We start from the raw sequence: 17,619 nt of genomic DNA on the forward strand, positions 1-17,619 counted from the left end.
GACCCTCCCCTCAGCACAGTTGGTCTTCATCAGTGCCAGGATATATAACAATTAGCACAAAAAATCCTGACACAGTAATCAGTTAATGAAGCGCAGAATTGTGAATATGTCCAGCTGATTGAGCTGAGAATCATCAATATAGCAGAAGGCGAGGTGGGCCATCACAGAAGTGGTTAATCTCATTTGACCCAAAGGAACATAAGCAGCATATTAACATTGTATTTCCTGAAGCATCCGTAATTCCCACCATGTGCTCCCCAACCATGAGCAGGGTGCACACTCTGCTGGACATGGGAATGTAAAGAGGACGGGGTTGCCACTGGCCTAGTGTTCATCCAGGGCCATCACCACCAACCTCAGACACTCAGACTTTGTGAAGGTGCAGAAGATCAAGCATTGCAGAGAGCAGCCACTGAAGGGGACTGACTTCTTGGCAAGGAAACCTATCAGCATTCTGGGTCCAGTTGCTGTCACTTCCAGCAGAAGTCACTGAAAGAGAGGTGGCTGAGGAAAAAGTACATTGGCGTGTGCACCCAGAACCAGGCCAAAAGAAAGAGAACATTACTAGCATCTCAGAAATTGTACCCATACCCATCACAAATTGATGTCCAGTATGCTAGATCAGTTTCTATATTTTTGAGGTTTATAGTAGTGAAACCATGTAATTTTTTACACATCTTTGTCTGGCTTGTTCACTCAACATTATGTCTGTAAAATTTCTCTGTGCTGTTGCATGTGGCATTAGTTCATTCATCCTCACTGCTGTGTAATTTTCGAATGTACAAACTTATCATGAAGAAATTTGCCAAATCTAGACCACGGGTCAGCAAACTACAGCACGTAAAGTGTCATTGAAGCTGCGATGCACCATTTCTTTACATATTGTCGATGGTTTCTCTTATGAAACAAAGGCCAATCTCAGTGGTTGTGGAAAATTGTAGAGCCCACAAATCTTAAAAATGTGCACTACTTATCACTGTAAGGAAAAGTGTGTCAGCTCCTGATTTAATGTGTTGAGGAAAAAATGAGTTGTTTTCAGTTTTATACTGTTGCATATAATTCAATGGTGAATATTCTGTACATGTGTTTGGGTGAACATATTCATTGGTTTCCCTGGAGTATAATTCTAAGATTGTTGTGTGGGTCATAGGCTAAATATCTGAGTAACATCCATGAAGTGCTTCAAATGGCTTAGGCAGTCTTCTCAGCATTCATTTAGTCAATCATGTGACAATCAATGACACAGGTAGTACATTCTCCCCATTTCACAGATAGTTAACTGAGGCATAGAAAAATCAAGTAACTTATTCAAAGTGCCTCTCAGTAGCTGGGTACAGAGCTGGCAGATGAATCAAGAGAATTTGGCTCCTTCCCTCATCCAGGAATCTACGCTTTTGAAAGGATAACCTATACATGATCACACACATATATTTCTGAGGTATTTACTATATCCTTTAACTTTAAACAGTGATTTTAAGCTTTATATGCTTTCTTATATGTGGGGCAATAAACTACATTGGACTATGTGAAAAAGGAGGGTTTGTGAAATTCTTGTGAGAGAAGTTGTGTGTGTGATGGTAAGGCTGTTGTGGGTTGCCAGTTAGAGTTTGGAATTAGGGAATTAGACACATCTTGGAAAGTTGTATCTCACAAGGAACCTGCCTTCAGTCCTGTGGCTTTCCTAGTGGTGCCGTTTACGTATTGGTTTGTCAAACTATAAATCAGCAGGCTCAGCCTGAGGATGACCATGGTTTAGAACTGAGATAAATTTATCAATATTGGGAGAAGACTCCCCTGATGGGTGGCAGCAGAAAGCAGGCAAGAGGCCCATAGAGAGAAGGTTTTTCTTCTCCGAGTGATAAAGAATATCTTTAATTCTGAGAAAAGGGTGAAAAAGTAGGAGATGATGATGCGATAAAACAGATCATTTCCACTGAGCTGCCCTCAGTGGAGGGAAGCCACTCATTTATTGGTGTGTCTGTGCAGGCTAGCTTAACCAGGGGAAGGCATCCTAGAAAAAATGATTCATAACCTTTACTGTCACATTACTTCAGAATAAATGCAAAGAATGTGTGAACCAAGGATTTCTTGCTGCCTCCAATGTATGACAAGACACCAGCTTCCTTAAGTAACTGTATTTCAAAATAATAAGCATGGCAAAATGGCATTTTGGGAGGTAGTATAAGTGCTCTTCTTGCATTGTATAACATTGAATTCCCCTGGTACAAAACTTTTATATTTTACATGTATGTGTATGTATGCATTTGAAATCTGTCACTCTATCTATCTATTCTATATGGGTATAGATATTTTTTTCTACTTTGTCACAATCATTAAAATAGAACTGATATGAATAATGACTCAGTAAATGTGTGTTTTAAGTATTTTTCTCTGGTTAGGCTGGTGGATAGTCAACAAAGTGTAGAAATAAACAGCCATGAAAAGCTCCTTCTGCTAACATAGTTCATTTGCATGAAGGTATTTTTAGTAGTTTATTTTTTATGGTATTTTTCATTACCATTTATCACCCTTATACTCTTGTCCACTTCTACCCACCCCAGGAGTATGATATTTTATAAAATATATGTTTCTGGATGCTTCAAAAATTACAATGTATTTTAATATACAGTTGCTCCTAATTTAGTTCCGGTGGAGACTGGAGCAGAGATAGATGAAATCAACAAATCTGAGGGATGTCCCAAGGTGAATGCTCTTTACTTAGAGTGTAAATGTCATGTGGGTCTTTACAGATCCATCACTTCAGTGCCCACAACCATTCATGTACTTTCTGGAGGGTGATGGAATGTGCATTGCCAAGCCTCATACCCTGAGATTGTTGTTTCAGTGACATCTAACAGGAGGTAAAATGTCATCTAATACTTCATTTTAGTATCTATTTGTCTGTCTTGTCATTTGGTGTCACTGACACCATGCAGGTACTTTGGATAATACACATGGAATGCTCAGTGCTTGAGCTAAGAATGCTCACAATCTCATCTTGGAGATGGTGATATAGTAAGAGATGATATTAGTACAATGCTTAAAGGAGATAGATGCCAGTGATTTAAGATTGGGGCCTTTAACCAGAGCTGAGAAGTGTGTTTTTTCATTCTTAGGATGTTTGAAGTAGGTACATTAAGCACACTTTATACATTAAAGGGAGAGGGGTGTGTGTGTGGGTGTGAGTGTAAAGAGAAGAGGACCTAAGTGAGAAGCCTTGTGCAGTCCACTACTCTGTCCTCCAGGGAGAAGGAGAGAGAGCCTCCAGGTTTTTCTGCAGAATGGCAACCTTAAAATTAAATGAATATTCTGAGATTCTGAAATTATATAATGTTTTTTATAGCAGTATTAATAGTTATTCAATAACAGTGGAAATGTCAGGTATAATTACCTTAAATTATTAAATAGATTTTAGCATTACTTAACATCCAACCACTAAGCAATGACCACACTGAAAATTGTGCTTAGACTAAGGATTCAGTTTATTTCACAGATTGACAGAGAACCAAATTAAGGCATTACAACTGGAATACTAATGTAAATACTATTTGGTTGTTTGTTTTTTTCTTCATCTAACATAAATTCTTTTTAATAACTCTTCAACTTAAACTACATGAATTGGAAATTTCATTTTTTTAAGTTAATTAGTATAATGCAGTGAACACATTATAAATGGAAATAAAGTACATACATGAAGCACACTTTATACATTAAAAGGATAGTGGCTATTACAGGAGGTCAAGGTTTATACCCCCAAGCACCATTCATGCAGTTTCTGTTCAGTTGACAAGAGCAGGTGTCTGTTCCCCAGAGCGAGGGCAAGAGGGGAAATCCACAGTCTGAGGTGAAGGCTGTGATGTGCCAAATAAATGTAGAGTTTCTGATGCTGCTGATCCTTGGGGTAGCATGATCAGAAATAGAGGATCTGAGAAGTCGTCTACATCACCTGAATCGTGTCCCCGATGGTTACTCAGTCTTGGGCAAAGAAGAAGTACCGGTGGGTTTTGTGTAAAATGAACATGCTAGAATAAAACAAAACAAAGTTATTTTCTTTTTCATTCACAAAGGTTGCTTTTTCCATCTGTCTTTCAGGGGGCACATCTTCATTCATTGTATAAATGTTTTTGAATGGAATCTTGAAAATGAGCATTTTAAATAACAAAGTAGAAATACTGGTGAACAGGACAGACAAGAGCCATGCACTTATGGGATTTTGAGCTAAGGCAGAATAATTATAATTTACTCTTACTCATTCATTTACTACTTATTATTTCTAGGTGTTATGATGGGAAATTTATAGGGTGATACAAGCGCATAGGAAGAAGAAAGCAGAAGGTAACTTAAACCACAAAAACTTCCTTCTGGCTCAGCAAGTTTATTGAAATTGTTTGTTTAAAAAATGGAACTTTAAACACGGAGGGAGCTGGTACTATGCCCATATCTCTGGGGTATATACCCATGAATAGAGCAGAGTAATACATACAGACCCTCTTTACAAAATTAAGAGTAAGCCTATTACGTGTCTTTACTTCGAAGAGATGAAGATTCATGATGACTATTCTCTGCATTTAATTTAGGCACAAAAGTGAATAAAGAAACATTCAGAATTGTATTTGTGAGACTACAAAAAACTGACTAAGTGACTAAATTTTAATTCTCGACAGCTCTAAATAAATATTTTTTGGTGAACCTGTTTTCACTCAGAACATAATTTAGTGACAACGACTTTTTTCAGGGCACCTTTCACATCCTTATTCCTCAAACTGTAGATGAGTGGGTTTAACATGGGGATGACAACTGTGTAGAACACAGAGGCCACTTTGTCCGTGTCCATGGAGTAACTGGAGTTGGGTCGGAAATACATGAAGAGGAGTGCCCCGTAAAATATAGTCACAGCGGTTAAGTGGGAGGCACAGGTAGAGAAGGCTTTGCGTCTGCCTGTGGCGGACTTCATGCGAAGGATGGTAGTTACGATGTAGCTGTAGGAGAGGAGGACAGTGATGATGCTGGACCCCACAACACAACTACAGGAAACGGTCATTATTATTTCACTGGTGGTTGTGTCTGAGGTGGAGATGGCTAGTAAGGGTGGTAAGTCACAGAAAAAGTGATTGATGATATTGGAATTGCAGAATGACAATTGATGTGTGAAATAGGTGAAGACTGCCATATCCATAAAAGCTGTGGTGTAGGCAGTGGCCACGAGCTGGATGCACACTCTCCTGGACATGGTCACTGTATACTGAATGGGATTACAAATGGCTACATAACGGTCATACGCCATGACAGACAGCATGACACATTCCACACCCCCAAAGGCACCAAAAAACATTTGAACCATGCATAAATTATATGCAATCTTCTTTTGCTCAGATAAGAAATCAGCCAGCATCTTGGGAGAGACAGTGGAGGAGTAGCAGACATCACAGAAAGACAGACTGCTCAGGAAATAATACATGGGCGTGTGGAGCCGGGGGTCCATGCTGATCAGCAGGATCATCCCTAGGTTGGCGATCACAGTGATGCCATAAACCAGCAGGAAGAGCACAAAGAGCCCCTGCTGCACATCCCGCCTGCCAGAGAGTCCTAAGAGTATGAAGTCTGTGAACATGGTGCAGTTCTCAATGGCCATCAGTCAGGTCTGGAAATCCCTGGTTGTGGAGGAAGGAAATGCAAGTGGAGAGCAAAAGCATCTTACTGTGTTAGCAGTTAAACTGCTGGTTCTTTCTATTTGTCAGCAGTTAGTACAAGAGCTCAACAATGTACATTTTCTTTAAGTAAACTGACTCTGCAATGTTTCCAATATTACATAAATTGTAAAAGTGACAAAGAAAGCTTACGTTCGTATTGCACTATATAGAATATGTATCATATTTTGATCCAAATTAAATCATTTCATTTCCATACCAAACTATGTAGTGTTTTTCAGTCTTATAGATTAAGAAATTGATGTCCTCCGAGTCAAGCAAGTTGTTGTTAGAAGTATTTGGTCCAGAAAACCCACATCTTATTACAAAGTTGTTTCTGTTCCTGATGTAGTGTAAGTGTTGTTATATTCTGAAATGAAAAATATAGAAAAGTGAGAGATGCAGGTAATAAAAATATTTCTTTCTCCCCTCATTATCCAATATTGTAAAGCAGGCAGATCATCGGCTTGTTTCTTGATGTATCGAGTGCCCACTTCCCCATTATTCCCTTGTCCTGTCCAGACTCAGTCACCACGGGATAAATGTAGTCTGTGATCCAGGACTCCCAAGCAGGGAGCGTTCAGTAGAGGAGAAGTTGGAGGGGTCTCCGTGGGCAGTGGGTTACAGGTCACAGGCTGGAACATGTAGGGCTAACCATGAGCCCTCTGATAGCACTACTTGGGGAGGTGTGTTGGGACCTGACAGTAGGCATCCTGGTAGCACAGGTGACTGAGAGGCTAGAGTGGATTGGTGTGTGAGACCCTCCACTCTAATCTGCTAGAACCCACTGAATCTATTCACCAAAAGATCAAATGTGCAGGATACAAGGTAATGTCTCATGTGTGCACAGTCCCATAACCTCAGAGAAACTTCCATCTGAACTGGGCCCCATCCAACTCCCTAGACATTGTGACATTGCTTGACTGTGTTCTTTACCCCCTTCCTCTTGACAATCTCTGAAATCTGCTTTCCTTTGTTTAAAAAGAGTTGGTCCTTGAAGGTCAATAAAATTCTATGTTCTGCTGTTATATTCTACACAAACCAGGCATAATATATATAATATAAAATGTGACCTCTTCTATTCTGTGGGAATATGAGAAAATGGACCAGAATGTCAAATAGACAAAGAATTACATCTGAATAAGGATTAGTGATCCATATGCAGGTCTCCAAAATTCTTGGTCTGAACTCATCTAATTATCTGTGCCTGTAGACACATGTTTTTTAATAAACTTTCTTTCCAACCAAAAATAGTTATAAAATTTGTAAAAGTACAGGTAAGAGAGTAAGAACAAAAAATGTCCAACCACTTTTATAAATAATACTCACATTTTATTCTTCCTTGCCATTTATGAATGTCTTTAAAATAATGAGATAGATAGAAGTAAAAAAGTTTGTATACTATTTCTTACCCTCCATTAGTTTTATAACATGCTTTATGTGAGATAAAGGTAAATACATCTAAAGAAATCTAAAATAGAAATGAGAAAACCACAATAAAATCCTGCACCTGTTCCGAATCCTGTACTTCTTTGTTGCCTGCTTTCTGTCTGCCAGAGGGTTCAGCACTGTCCCCTCGGTGACCTGGCTTATATCACCCTGGCTGTGTGTGGACCTGGGTGCTGGTCTCTCAGAAACAAGGAACAGGTATAACAAGATGTTATCATCTGTTATTCCCTACAGGCTGGTGATTGAGAAAGAAACATGGACCTTTTGAAAATGTTGCTTTTGTCCCTCCCTACCTTATTGCCTAATATTGTACTTACTTAGCAATAGTAAAATGAGTGTATTGAGGGCTCTTTGCGTCCAGCTCACCAAATCATATCCCGGTATATGGTTTCCATCTCCAAATTATCAGAAACAACTATTCAAGTTACACACAAAGACACACATATACAAACACTCTCACATAAATAATTTTACAAAGTAAATATTTTCATAAATACAGGCAAAACTGACTATAATCATAGTGCTTAGGGAAAAGTAAATTTTGTTGTGTAATATAGGATTTTTAATATTCAAACAAAATTTACACCAGAATAAATACAGCTTATGCGCAAATAGTTATTCTGGAAAATGACAATGCATCCTTTGTTACATTTATTTATTCATTCTTCTTTTGATTATATCATTAGGTTTATAGAGAATCTTTATACTCTAAAATTTTGATGTGAGTATAATTATACATACCTAAATTGTCATAGCTAGTTTCTTCCTCAAAATAAATTCTAAGAAATGAACTTTAAGAGCATATAAATTTGACAGTAAATAAAGACAATTTTGACCTTTTTAACAGAGTGAGATGTTTTATGTTGTGTAATAATCACCATATATTATCATATATGTTATGATGCATACATCCTGAGTTATTTCAAATACAGTCATTATTGGTACAGAAATTGAAACGTAGATGTACTAAGTAAGGTAGAGTCTTTTAGACATTTTCATTAAACTCATAAAAGTTGCTCAAAATAGATGTTCTCAAATGTTTGGTAAAATTCCCCCATGAAACTGTCTGGTCCATGACTTTGGCTTGTTGAAAGTTTTTGGTTACTGCTTCAATTTCCCTAGTTGAAACCTGTCTATTCAGATTCTCTGATTCTTCCTGATTCAGCGTTGGAAGATTGCATGTTTCTAGGAACTTATCTATTTTGTCCTGATTGTCCAATTTGTTAGCATATAGTTGTTTGTACTATTTTGTTGCACCATTTGTATTTTTTGGTATGGAGAAGAGAGATATCTCATGCACTATTGGTGAGCTTGCAGATTGGTGCAGCCATGGTAGAAAGCATTATGGAGTATATATTAAACAATCAAAAATAAAACTGCTTCATGACCCCGCAATTCCATTTCTGGGAATTTATGCTTGGTAATGGCACAAAGGGAAATGAGGTTCACTAGTCTCCTTGTTCCTGGAAACAATATTAGAAGTGACAACACATTAAAAGTCCTAGAGGAAAACATAGGGAGGAAAATCTCAGATATTTCATGCAGCAATATTTTCACCTACATCTCCCCTAGAGCAAAGGACATTAAGGAAAGAATAAACAAATGGGACATAATCAAAAGAAAAAGCTTTTGCACGGCTAAAGAAAACATCAACAAAATAAAAAAGGGAACCTACTGTGTTGGAGAAATGTATTTATAAATGATACCTTGGACAAGGGTTTGATCTCCAAAATATATAAAGAATACTCAAGACTCTACTTGAAGAAGAAAAACAACCCAATAAAAAAATGGGCAGAGGACCTGAACAGACAATTCTCCAGACAGGACATACAGAGGGCCCAGAGACATGAAAGGATGCCAGCCATTAGAGAGATGCAAATTAAAACCACAATGTGATACCACTCCACACCGGTCAGAGTGACCATCATAAACAAATCAACAAACAAGTGCTGGTGAGGTTGTGGAGAAAAGGAAACCCGAGTGCACTGTTGGTGGGAATGCAGACTGGTGCAGCCACTCTGGAAAACACCATGGAATTTCCTCAGAAAAGTAAAAATGCAACTAACTTTTGACCCAGTGATACCACTGCTGGTTGATACCTGAAGAATGCTGAAACAGCTATTCAGAAGAAGCTATGCACCACAGTGTTCATAGCAGCACAATTTACAATAGTCATGTGTTGGAAGCAACACAAGTGCCTATCAAGAAATGAGTGGACCAAAAATTATAGTATATTTACACAATGTAATACTACGCAGCAGAAAGAAAGAAGGAGCTCCTACTCTTTGCAACAAGATGGATGGGTCTGGAGAGAAGTATGGTAAGTGAACTAACCAGGCAAGACAAATACCATATGATCTCACCTATAATTGCATCTATCAAAGAAACAAGTAAGCAAAACATAACCAGAGACAATGAAATAAAGAACAAACTGACAGTAACCGAAGGGATGGGGGAGTGTAATAATGGAGTAAAATAGGGGAAGGGGAATCAATGACCATACATGAAGGACACATGGAGAAAACCAAAGGGTAGGATTGAGGGTGGGGGGAGGGGATTGGAGAGGCGGGCGGGAGTAGTGTGGGAAAGTGGAGACAACTGTATATGAACATCAATAAAAAAACAAAGTGTTCATATTTTGAATAAGACATATTTGCTTAAAAAATACAGTAATCATTTACCAGCAAAGTGACATATTATCACAGAAATATTCCTTAAAAGTTGCTCCATTATTTTACAAGAATATACTGAACTTTATTGTAGACAAGGCAGCACTGGAACTAAACATTTTACAACATTAAATTTCTGAAGTTTCTTAGAGTCTAATGGTGCATACATAGGTTTGCTTTTCGGAGAACCTTTTTGATAAGTAATGTACATGATATTACTCAAATGATGAGTATATAGCTAGACAAATTTAAAATAAATACCCTTGTAACCAAGACCAGAACAATAGATAGAACACTGCCAGAATCACCAAAGTCTTCTATTCAAGGATATCCTTTTTAAAAGAGATTTTATTGATTTGTGTTTAGAGAGAAGGGAAAGGAGGGAGAAAAAGAGGCCGAGTACATGTTGTGAGAGGGAAAGAGCAGTTGGTTGCCTCTCATACACGCCCCAACAGGGGACTGAACCTGTCACCCATGTCTGTGCCCTGATTGGGAATCAAACTGGCAACCTTTCACTTTGCAGATGACACCCAACAAACTGAGCCACATCCGTCAGGGCACCAGGAATCCTCTGAAGTCACTAGTCTCTTCATGCAAAGGAATAACTACATTGTTGGTTATTATCACGTTAGATTAATTTTGAACTGAGCACAAGCAGACACCTAAAGCATGTGCTGCTGTGGTCAGTTACACACTTGTTCACATTGTTGCATTCAGTTGCAAAGATGGATCCCATTGGTGTAAAGCATAGTTTTGTACAAGTATATTGTTACTTTTTGATCTACTTTAATGTGCATTGTAGGCAGTGGGGTTGTTTTCTCTTTTGTTAGTAGTACTAATATTAGTGTGAAAACTCCTGAAATACCTTTTAGTAGACATAAACACTCATTTATCTTGTATATAAGACCAGGAGTTGAAAATGTGTGTGGGTGTGTGTATAAATTTTATATTTATTAAATATCATCATACAGTTTTCTATGAAGTCTGCCAATCCACCTGGCAGTAACACAGTGCCCTTGTGTGAGTCCCTTGTTGAACATCCTCACCAATAGCTAAGAGGATCTTTTCCTTTAACTCTTGACATTATTTGGAGTATTTGATATTCCTGACAAGTAACGAAGTTGAATATTCACTTTTATAAAGTGTGTCTCATAGTGCAAATTCAGAATTGAAGGCCTGTTAAGGAGACCAGCTTGATGGTAGTGGGGCTCCCGCATCCCAAACTCTCTGTCTGTCTGCCGTCACTGCCACTTCCAGTTCAGGTCTGACTGGCCCACAGCTGTAATGCATTCCACTGGTATGAGTCCTATTCCCTCCCATCTGCTGTTGTCTCAATCATGCCCAATGGGTATGAGCACTGAGAGCCTCATGTTACTATAGTCCAGGATGCAGTGACTTGAATAAAGAATTGAGATTATTCATTTTTAATCCCCTCATTTGATAGAGTGGAACCTGAGGTCCAAAGGGAAGATTGATTTGTTGAAGGTCACAGGCAGAGTGAGATGGGAGGGACACTGACTGAATATTGTTGTCATTGCCTCCGCAGTTCAGAGTGTGTTTCTGCAGAAGATTTCAAGCTCAGCTGAGTATGCTGCCTCTTCATATGGAGCCACACACTTATAGATGTCATGAGAATTATTTCAGTTTTGATTTGACAAATTTTGCTAACCAGATTTTTACCACACAGAGCTGTTTGCTTGGATTATTATACATGGACCCTTCATCCTTGGTAGTGCTTGTGTTTGGAGATAATAATGCCTGAACAGAAATAAAGAAGTATAGTTAAGGATTTGACATGTAACACTGATTGGTTATACAAATTACTGAAGGAGACTATGCTCAGGAGCCAGACATGGGAAGAGGAAACTAGAGATGGTGGGACGACAGTGTGGTTGTCTTCTGGGGAATGAACCCTACTGAAGTTTGTAGTGTAAATTAAAAGAAGGTATAGTAGTCATGTCTGTAAAATGTCCACCTATTGTTATATAATGAAAACTGTGTGCCACATTGCTGTAATTGTCATCCAAGGAGAGTGGAATAAAATTCGTCTGTGTGAACGATGACCACTCCTTGAAAGATATACAGACAGCAAAGGTAAATCATTACAAATGGAATACTACTATTTTTCCTTATTTTTCCATTGAACACATTTTTTTTTTTTTGGTTATAACTATGCCTTTACAATTTACTCTGTGTCAATTGGGCAATTCATTTTATAAATTTTGTTTTAACTAGTGTGGGCCTCTGAGCACATCTAGATGCAGTTTTCTTCTCCAGTGACCTTGAGGAGGTCCCGCTGTTATTAAGCCCAACTTCCATTCCTGCATTTCTGTACCTGTATCAATAGGGTCATGTCTGTTCTCCACAGTGAGGGCAAGAAGGGGAATCCATAGGCTGATGTGCATACTCTGAGGTGCAATATGAACCTACAGCTCCTGATCCTTTGGATATTTGTTAATAAATTTGGGGCAGAATGATGATAAATAGAGGTTTTAGGAAGTTCTCTATATGTGATCCCTGTGCCTGAAACTTATTCAGGCTAGCCTGAAAGACAAGGGGCACTTATGAACTTGGTCTAAGACGCACATACTAGCATAGAATAAAGTAAAATAAAGGGAGCTCAGTATTTTTAAAAAAAAATTAGAAAGGCTCTTTGTTGCTTCAGTTCGCAGAGGACACTCATTCAGGGATTCAACAAATAACAACCTGGAACGGGGCGTGGTCAGTAGTCAGGTAGAAACATTTGTGAACAGGAGAACCAAGATGGCGGCGTAGGTAGACACACTGTGCCTCCTCGCACAACCAGAACTGACAGAGAATTGAACAGCAAGGGGGACTGACACCAAGGAAATAGAAAATAAACATTCATCCAGACTGGTAGGAGGGGCGGAGACGAGCACCAGGGTGGAGAGGACTCACGTGGCTGTGGCGGGACTGAGACTGGCGGAGTGTGGGACAAACGGTGCAGGCAGTCCGAGCACTAGCAGACCCTGCGGCCCCACATTTGCACAGATAAACCCAGAGGGCCGGACTCAGAGTGGTGGAGAACGGGGCAGGCAGAGCAGCGGGTAGCACCCCACGGCACCACATTCACCCACAGACAAACCAGACGAACGGCGGGGACCGAAGCAGACTGTGCAACCCAGGGCTCCAGCACGGGGGGAAATAAAGTCTCAAACCTCTGATTGAAAACGCCCATGGGCATTGGGGCGGCAGCAGGAGAGACTCCCAGCCTCACAGGAGAGGTTGTTGGAGAGACCCACAGGGGCCTAGAGTGTGCACAGGCCCACTCACTCGGGAACCAGCAACCAGAGGGGCCCAGTTTGATTGTGGGTAGCAGAGTGAAAGATTGAAAGCCACAGGAGAGTGAGGAGGGCGCCATTGCTCCCACTCGCGCCTCCCCTACGTACAGCATCACAGCCCAGCGACCACCATTACCCCGCCCCGGTGAACACCTAAAGCTCCGCCCCTTAAAGTAACAGACGCGCCAAGACCAAAAAAAAAAAAAAAAAAAAAAAAAAAAAAAGGCCCAAATGACAGAACACTTCAAAGCTCCAGAAAAAATACAACTAAGCGAGGAAGAGATAGCCAACCTATCGGATGCACAGTTCAAAACACTGGTTATCAATATGTTCACAGACTTGGTTGAATCTGTTTGAAAAAACAGATGAAAAAATGAAGCCTATGCTAAGAGAAACAAAGGAAAATGTACAGGGAACCAATAGTGATAAGAAGGAAACTGGGACTCAAATCAATGGTGTGGACCAGAAGGAAGAAACAAACATCCAACCAGAAAAGAATGAAGAAACAAGAACTCGGAAAAATGAGGAGAGGCTTAGGAACGTCCCGGACGCCTGGAAACGTTCCAACATCCGAATTATAGGGGTGCCAGAAGGAGAAGAGGAAGAACAAAAAATTGAAAACTTATTTGAACAAATAATGAAGGAGAACTTCCCTAATCTGGCAAAGGAAATAGACTTCCGGGAAGTCCAGGAAGCTCAGAGAGTCCCAAAGAAGCTGGACCCAAGGAGGAACACACCAAGGCACATCAAATTACATTACTCAAGATTAAACGCAAGGACCTACATCCAAGATTACTGTATCCAGCAAAGCTATCACTTAGAATGGAAGGGAAGATAAAGTGCTTCTCAGATAAGGTCAAGTTAAAGAAGTTCATCATCACCAAGCCCTTATTATATGAAATGTTCAAGGGAGTTACCTAAGAAAAAGAAGATCAAAAATAGGAACAGTAAAAATGACAGCAAACTCACAGTTATTAACAACCACACATAAAACAAAAACGAGAGCAAACTAGGCAAACAACTAGAACAGGAACAGAACCATAGAGATGGAGATCACATGGAGGGTTGTCAATAGGGGTGTGGGAGGGGGAGAGGGGGGAAAGGTACAGAGAATAAGTAGCATAGATGATAGGTGGAAAATAGACAGGGGGAGGGTAAGAATAGTGTAGGAAATGTAGAAGCCAAAGAACTTATAAGTATGACCCATGGACATGAACTATAGGGGGGGAATGTGGGAGGGAGGAGGTGGGCAGGATGGAGTGGAGTGGGGGAGGGAAATGGGACAACTGTAATAGCATAATCAATAAATATATTAAAAAAAAAGAAACATTTGTGAACAAAATGGAAAAGGTCATGCAGGAATGAAACTTTCAGTTAGGGCCAGAGCGTTTTTAAAGTTCTTATTTATTTGTTTACTACTTATATTTGTAGGTGTTATGGTGCAATATTTATAGAGAGAGACAATTACATAGGAATGAGACAAGCAAACCCATTTTATCCCATAAACTCCCCCTGAATGAGCAAGTTTATTACAACCATTGTTCAAAAAAATGGGCCCTTGGGAGGTTGAGTTGATTTGACATGGGCAGAGGGGTTCTCAGCCCATGATGTCTCACTGGGACTTACCTATGAATGGAGAAGGGAGGGATAAAATCCTCTTTGAAACACAGTGAAGTTTATCTATTACTAGTCTCCCTTAGCTTGGGGAGAAGATTAAGAACGATAATGACTGTTCCCTGTGTTTAATTTAGAAACAAGGATAAGCAGTGAAAAATACTTATCACTAGGCTCTGGTGAACACATAATAATGTATATCAAATACCTGAACTATAGCTGTCAGGATCTTCCAATAAACACCTTCGGTGAAAACATGGCTTCAGTCAGAACATAATTTATTGCCAACTACTTTTTTCAGGGCATGTTTCACATCCTTATTCCTCAAACTGTAGATCAGTGGGTTTACCATGGGGATGACAACTGTGTAGAAAACAGAGGCCACTTTGTCCATGTCCATGGAGTAACTGGAGCTGGGTCGGATATACATGAAGAGGAGTGTCCCATAAAACATAGCCACAGCGGTTAAGTGGGAGGCACAGGTAGAGAAGGCTTTGCGTCTGCTCTCAGCTGATTTCATGCGAAGGATGGTGGTTATGATGTAGCTGTAGGAGAGGAGGACAGTGACAATACTGAACCCCAGAACACAGCTGCTGTAAGCGAACATCACTATCTCATTGATGGTTGTGTCTGAGGTGGAGATGGCTAGTAAGGGTGGGAAGTCACAGAAAAAGTGATTGATGGTATTGGACTTGCAGAATGACAATCGAATTGTGCAATAAGTAAAGATTGCAGAGTACAGCAGACTTTGGATGTACACAATGGCCACTAGCTGGGCACAGACTCTTCTGGACATGGTCACTGTATACAGAAGGGGATCACAAATGGCTACGTAACGGTCATAGGCCATGACAGACAGCATGACACATTCCACATCTGCAAAGGCACCAAAACAGAACATCTGAAGGGCACATAAATTATATGGGATGCACTTTTGCTCAGATAAGAAATCAGCCAGCATCTTGGGAGTAGCAGACATCACTGAAAGACAGATTGCTCAGGAAATAATACATGGGCCTGTGGAGCTGGGCATCCATGCTGATCAGCAGGATCATGCCTAGGTTGGCGATCACCGTGATGCCATAAACCAGCAGGAAGAGCACAAAGAGCCCCTGCTGCACATCCCGCCTGCCAGAGAGTCCTAAGAGTATGAAGTCTGTGAACATGGTGCAGTTCTCAACAGCCATCAGTCATGTCTGGAAATTCCTGGTTGTGGAGGAAGGAAAAGGATGTGCAGTGTTAACATCATCTATCTTATCAGTTAAATTGCTGATTCTCTCTATTTCTCAGTCATTAGGAAAACAAGTAAATAATGCTAGAACTCCTTGAGGAAATCTGACTCTTTGGAAATACATGCTATATAATGTAAATCAATACAGGTGAATGATAATATCTCTTACATTTACATAGCATTTTACCACGTTTGTGGCATACTTTTTCATTAAATCATGCTATTTTCATACCAGCCTATGTAGTATTTATGGTAATTTTTGTAACTCCTTTCAAGAGATTAAGAAGTGATGTTCCCATAGCTGAGGCAATAGTTCTTAAATTAATTAGTTGAGTAAGCCACATCTTCTGATAAGATTGTTGCTGTTTTTCAGTATTGTGGAGCCTGTGTTATATGCTGTAATTGAGAAGCACAGTTAGCTGAGAGGTACAAAAAGTGAATATGTTGTTTTGTTTTCCTCCATTGTTAGAATTGTGGACGGGCAGAGACATGGTGGTGTCTGGATAGAACATTCCCCTAATCCCTACTCGCCCCTCTTGTCCTTTCCAGTCTCCACAGACAGGGAGAGAGATAGTCTATGATCAGGACCCCCTGGAGCAGGAGGGTGGTGGTGCTCGGGAAGAGGCTGGAGGGTCCCCATGGGTGAGAGTTAGACGGGAATAGGCCTGGGCTCACTGTGCTCCCTGTGATAGACTCTGTTGTTCAGCAGAGCTTCTGCAGAATGTTTGGGACCTGACTCCAGGCATGCTGGTCTCAGGGGTGACAGAGAGGTAAGAAAGGGTTGATGTATTTCCGCGTGGGTCACTTTCCTCTAACCAACTAGAATCCACAGGATGTATTCACCAACAGAACACATGTGTCAGTCACAGGATAAAAGTCCTCATCTGTCCACAGCCCAGTAAATTCAGAGAGAATTCATGTTGGACTATGCCTCCATTTCCCTAAAATTTGAAATATTGCTTATTGTTTTCTTTTTGTTTAAAGCCTTCTATTTATGCAGATTTCAAAGGTAGAGTATAAGATTGAGAAAGGATTGCAAGTTAAAATTTTGGTGAGTTCTACACATTGGAATGTTTTTTTCATTGTTTTTCAAGTGCAGTTGTCTCCATTTTGCCCCCATGACTCTCCCCTACTCCGCCCACCTCCCACCTTCCAATTTCTTTCCTCCCCCCTGTCGTCTTTGCCCATGGGTCCTTTATACATGTTCCTTGACTTGACCCTTACCCTTCTTTTCCCCGTCATTCCCATTCTCCCTCCCCCATCCTGTCTGGTCACTGTCAGGTTGTTCTTTATTTCCATGTCTCTGATTCTATTTGGCTGGTTTGTTTGTTTTGTTGATTAGGTTCTGCTTATAGGTGAGATCATATGGTCTTTCACCATTTTGCCTCTCTCACTTAGGATAATATTCTCCAGTTCCATCCATGCTGTTGCAAAAGGTAAGAGTTCCTTCTTTCTTTCTGCTGTGTAGTATCCCATTGTGTAAATGTACCTCGGTTTTTTGATCCACTCATTTGCTGATGGGCACTTATGTTGTTTCCAGCACTTGGCTCATGTGAATTGTGCTGCTGTGAAGACTGAGGTGTATAAGTGCTTTTCAATTGGTGTTGTAGGATTCTTAGGATATAATCCCAGCAATGGAAATGCTGGGTTAAAAGGCAGTTCCATTT

General features: G+C 40.1%; 2 protein-coding genes and 1 non-coding gene across 3 annotated transcripts; all 3 read right to left on the minus strand.

Moving 5' to 3' along the window:
* Positions 1-3,562: 3,562 nt before the first annotated feature.
* On the minus strand, positions 3,563-7,322 carry LOC112302684 (uncharacterized). Its single transcript, XR_008426927.1, has 3 exons — positions 7,198-7,322; positions 5,908-6,057; positions 3,563-4,022 (listed from the first exon to the last, which is right to left on the minus strand). It is a non-coding gene; the product is annotated as an uncharacterized protein (transcript).
* LOC139440236 (olfactory receptor 5AP2-like) lies at positions 4,045-5,893 on the minus strand. The gene has a single exon (XM_071221617.1). It carries the CDS (start codon positions 5,630-5,632, stop codon positions 4,697-4,699), a length of 936 nt encoding a protein of 311 aa, XP_071077718.1. The 5' UTR covers positions 5,633-5,893; the 3' UTR covers positions 4,045-4,696.
* Positions 7,323-14,983: 7,661 nt separating the features above from the next.
* LOC128780831 (olfactory receptor 8U9-like) lies at positions 14,984-15,908 on the minus strand. The gene is given in 2 exon segments (XM_053923853.1): positions 14,984-15,689; positions 15,691-15,908. Coding segments are annotated over 2 exon segments (924 nt in total).
* Between the last annotated feature and the right edge of the window lie 1,711 nt (positions 15,909-17,619).

The sequence above is a fragment of the Desmodus rotundus genome, chromosome 5 (assembly GCF_022682495.2).
Source record: "Desmodus rotundus isolate HL8 chromosome 5, HLdesRot8A.1, whole genome shotgun sequence".
NCBI lineage: Eukaryota > Metazoa > Chordata > Mammalia > Chiroptera > Phyllostomidae > Desmodus > Desmodus rotundus.

What these genes read in the sequence shown, in the direction of transcription:
- LOC139440236 (XM_071221617.1), bottom strand. Translation starts at nt 5,632, where the DNA reads ATGGCCATTGAGAACTGCACCATGTTCACAGACTTCATACTCTTAGGA.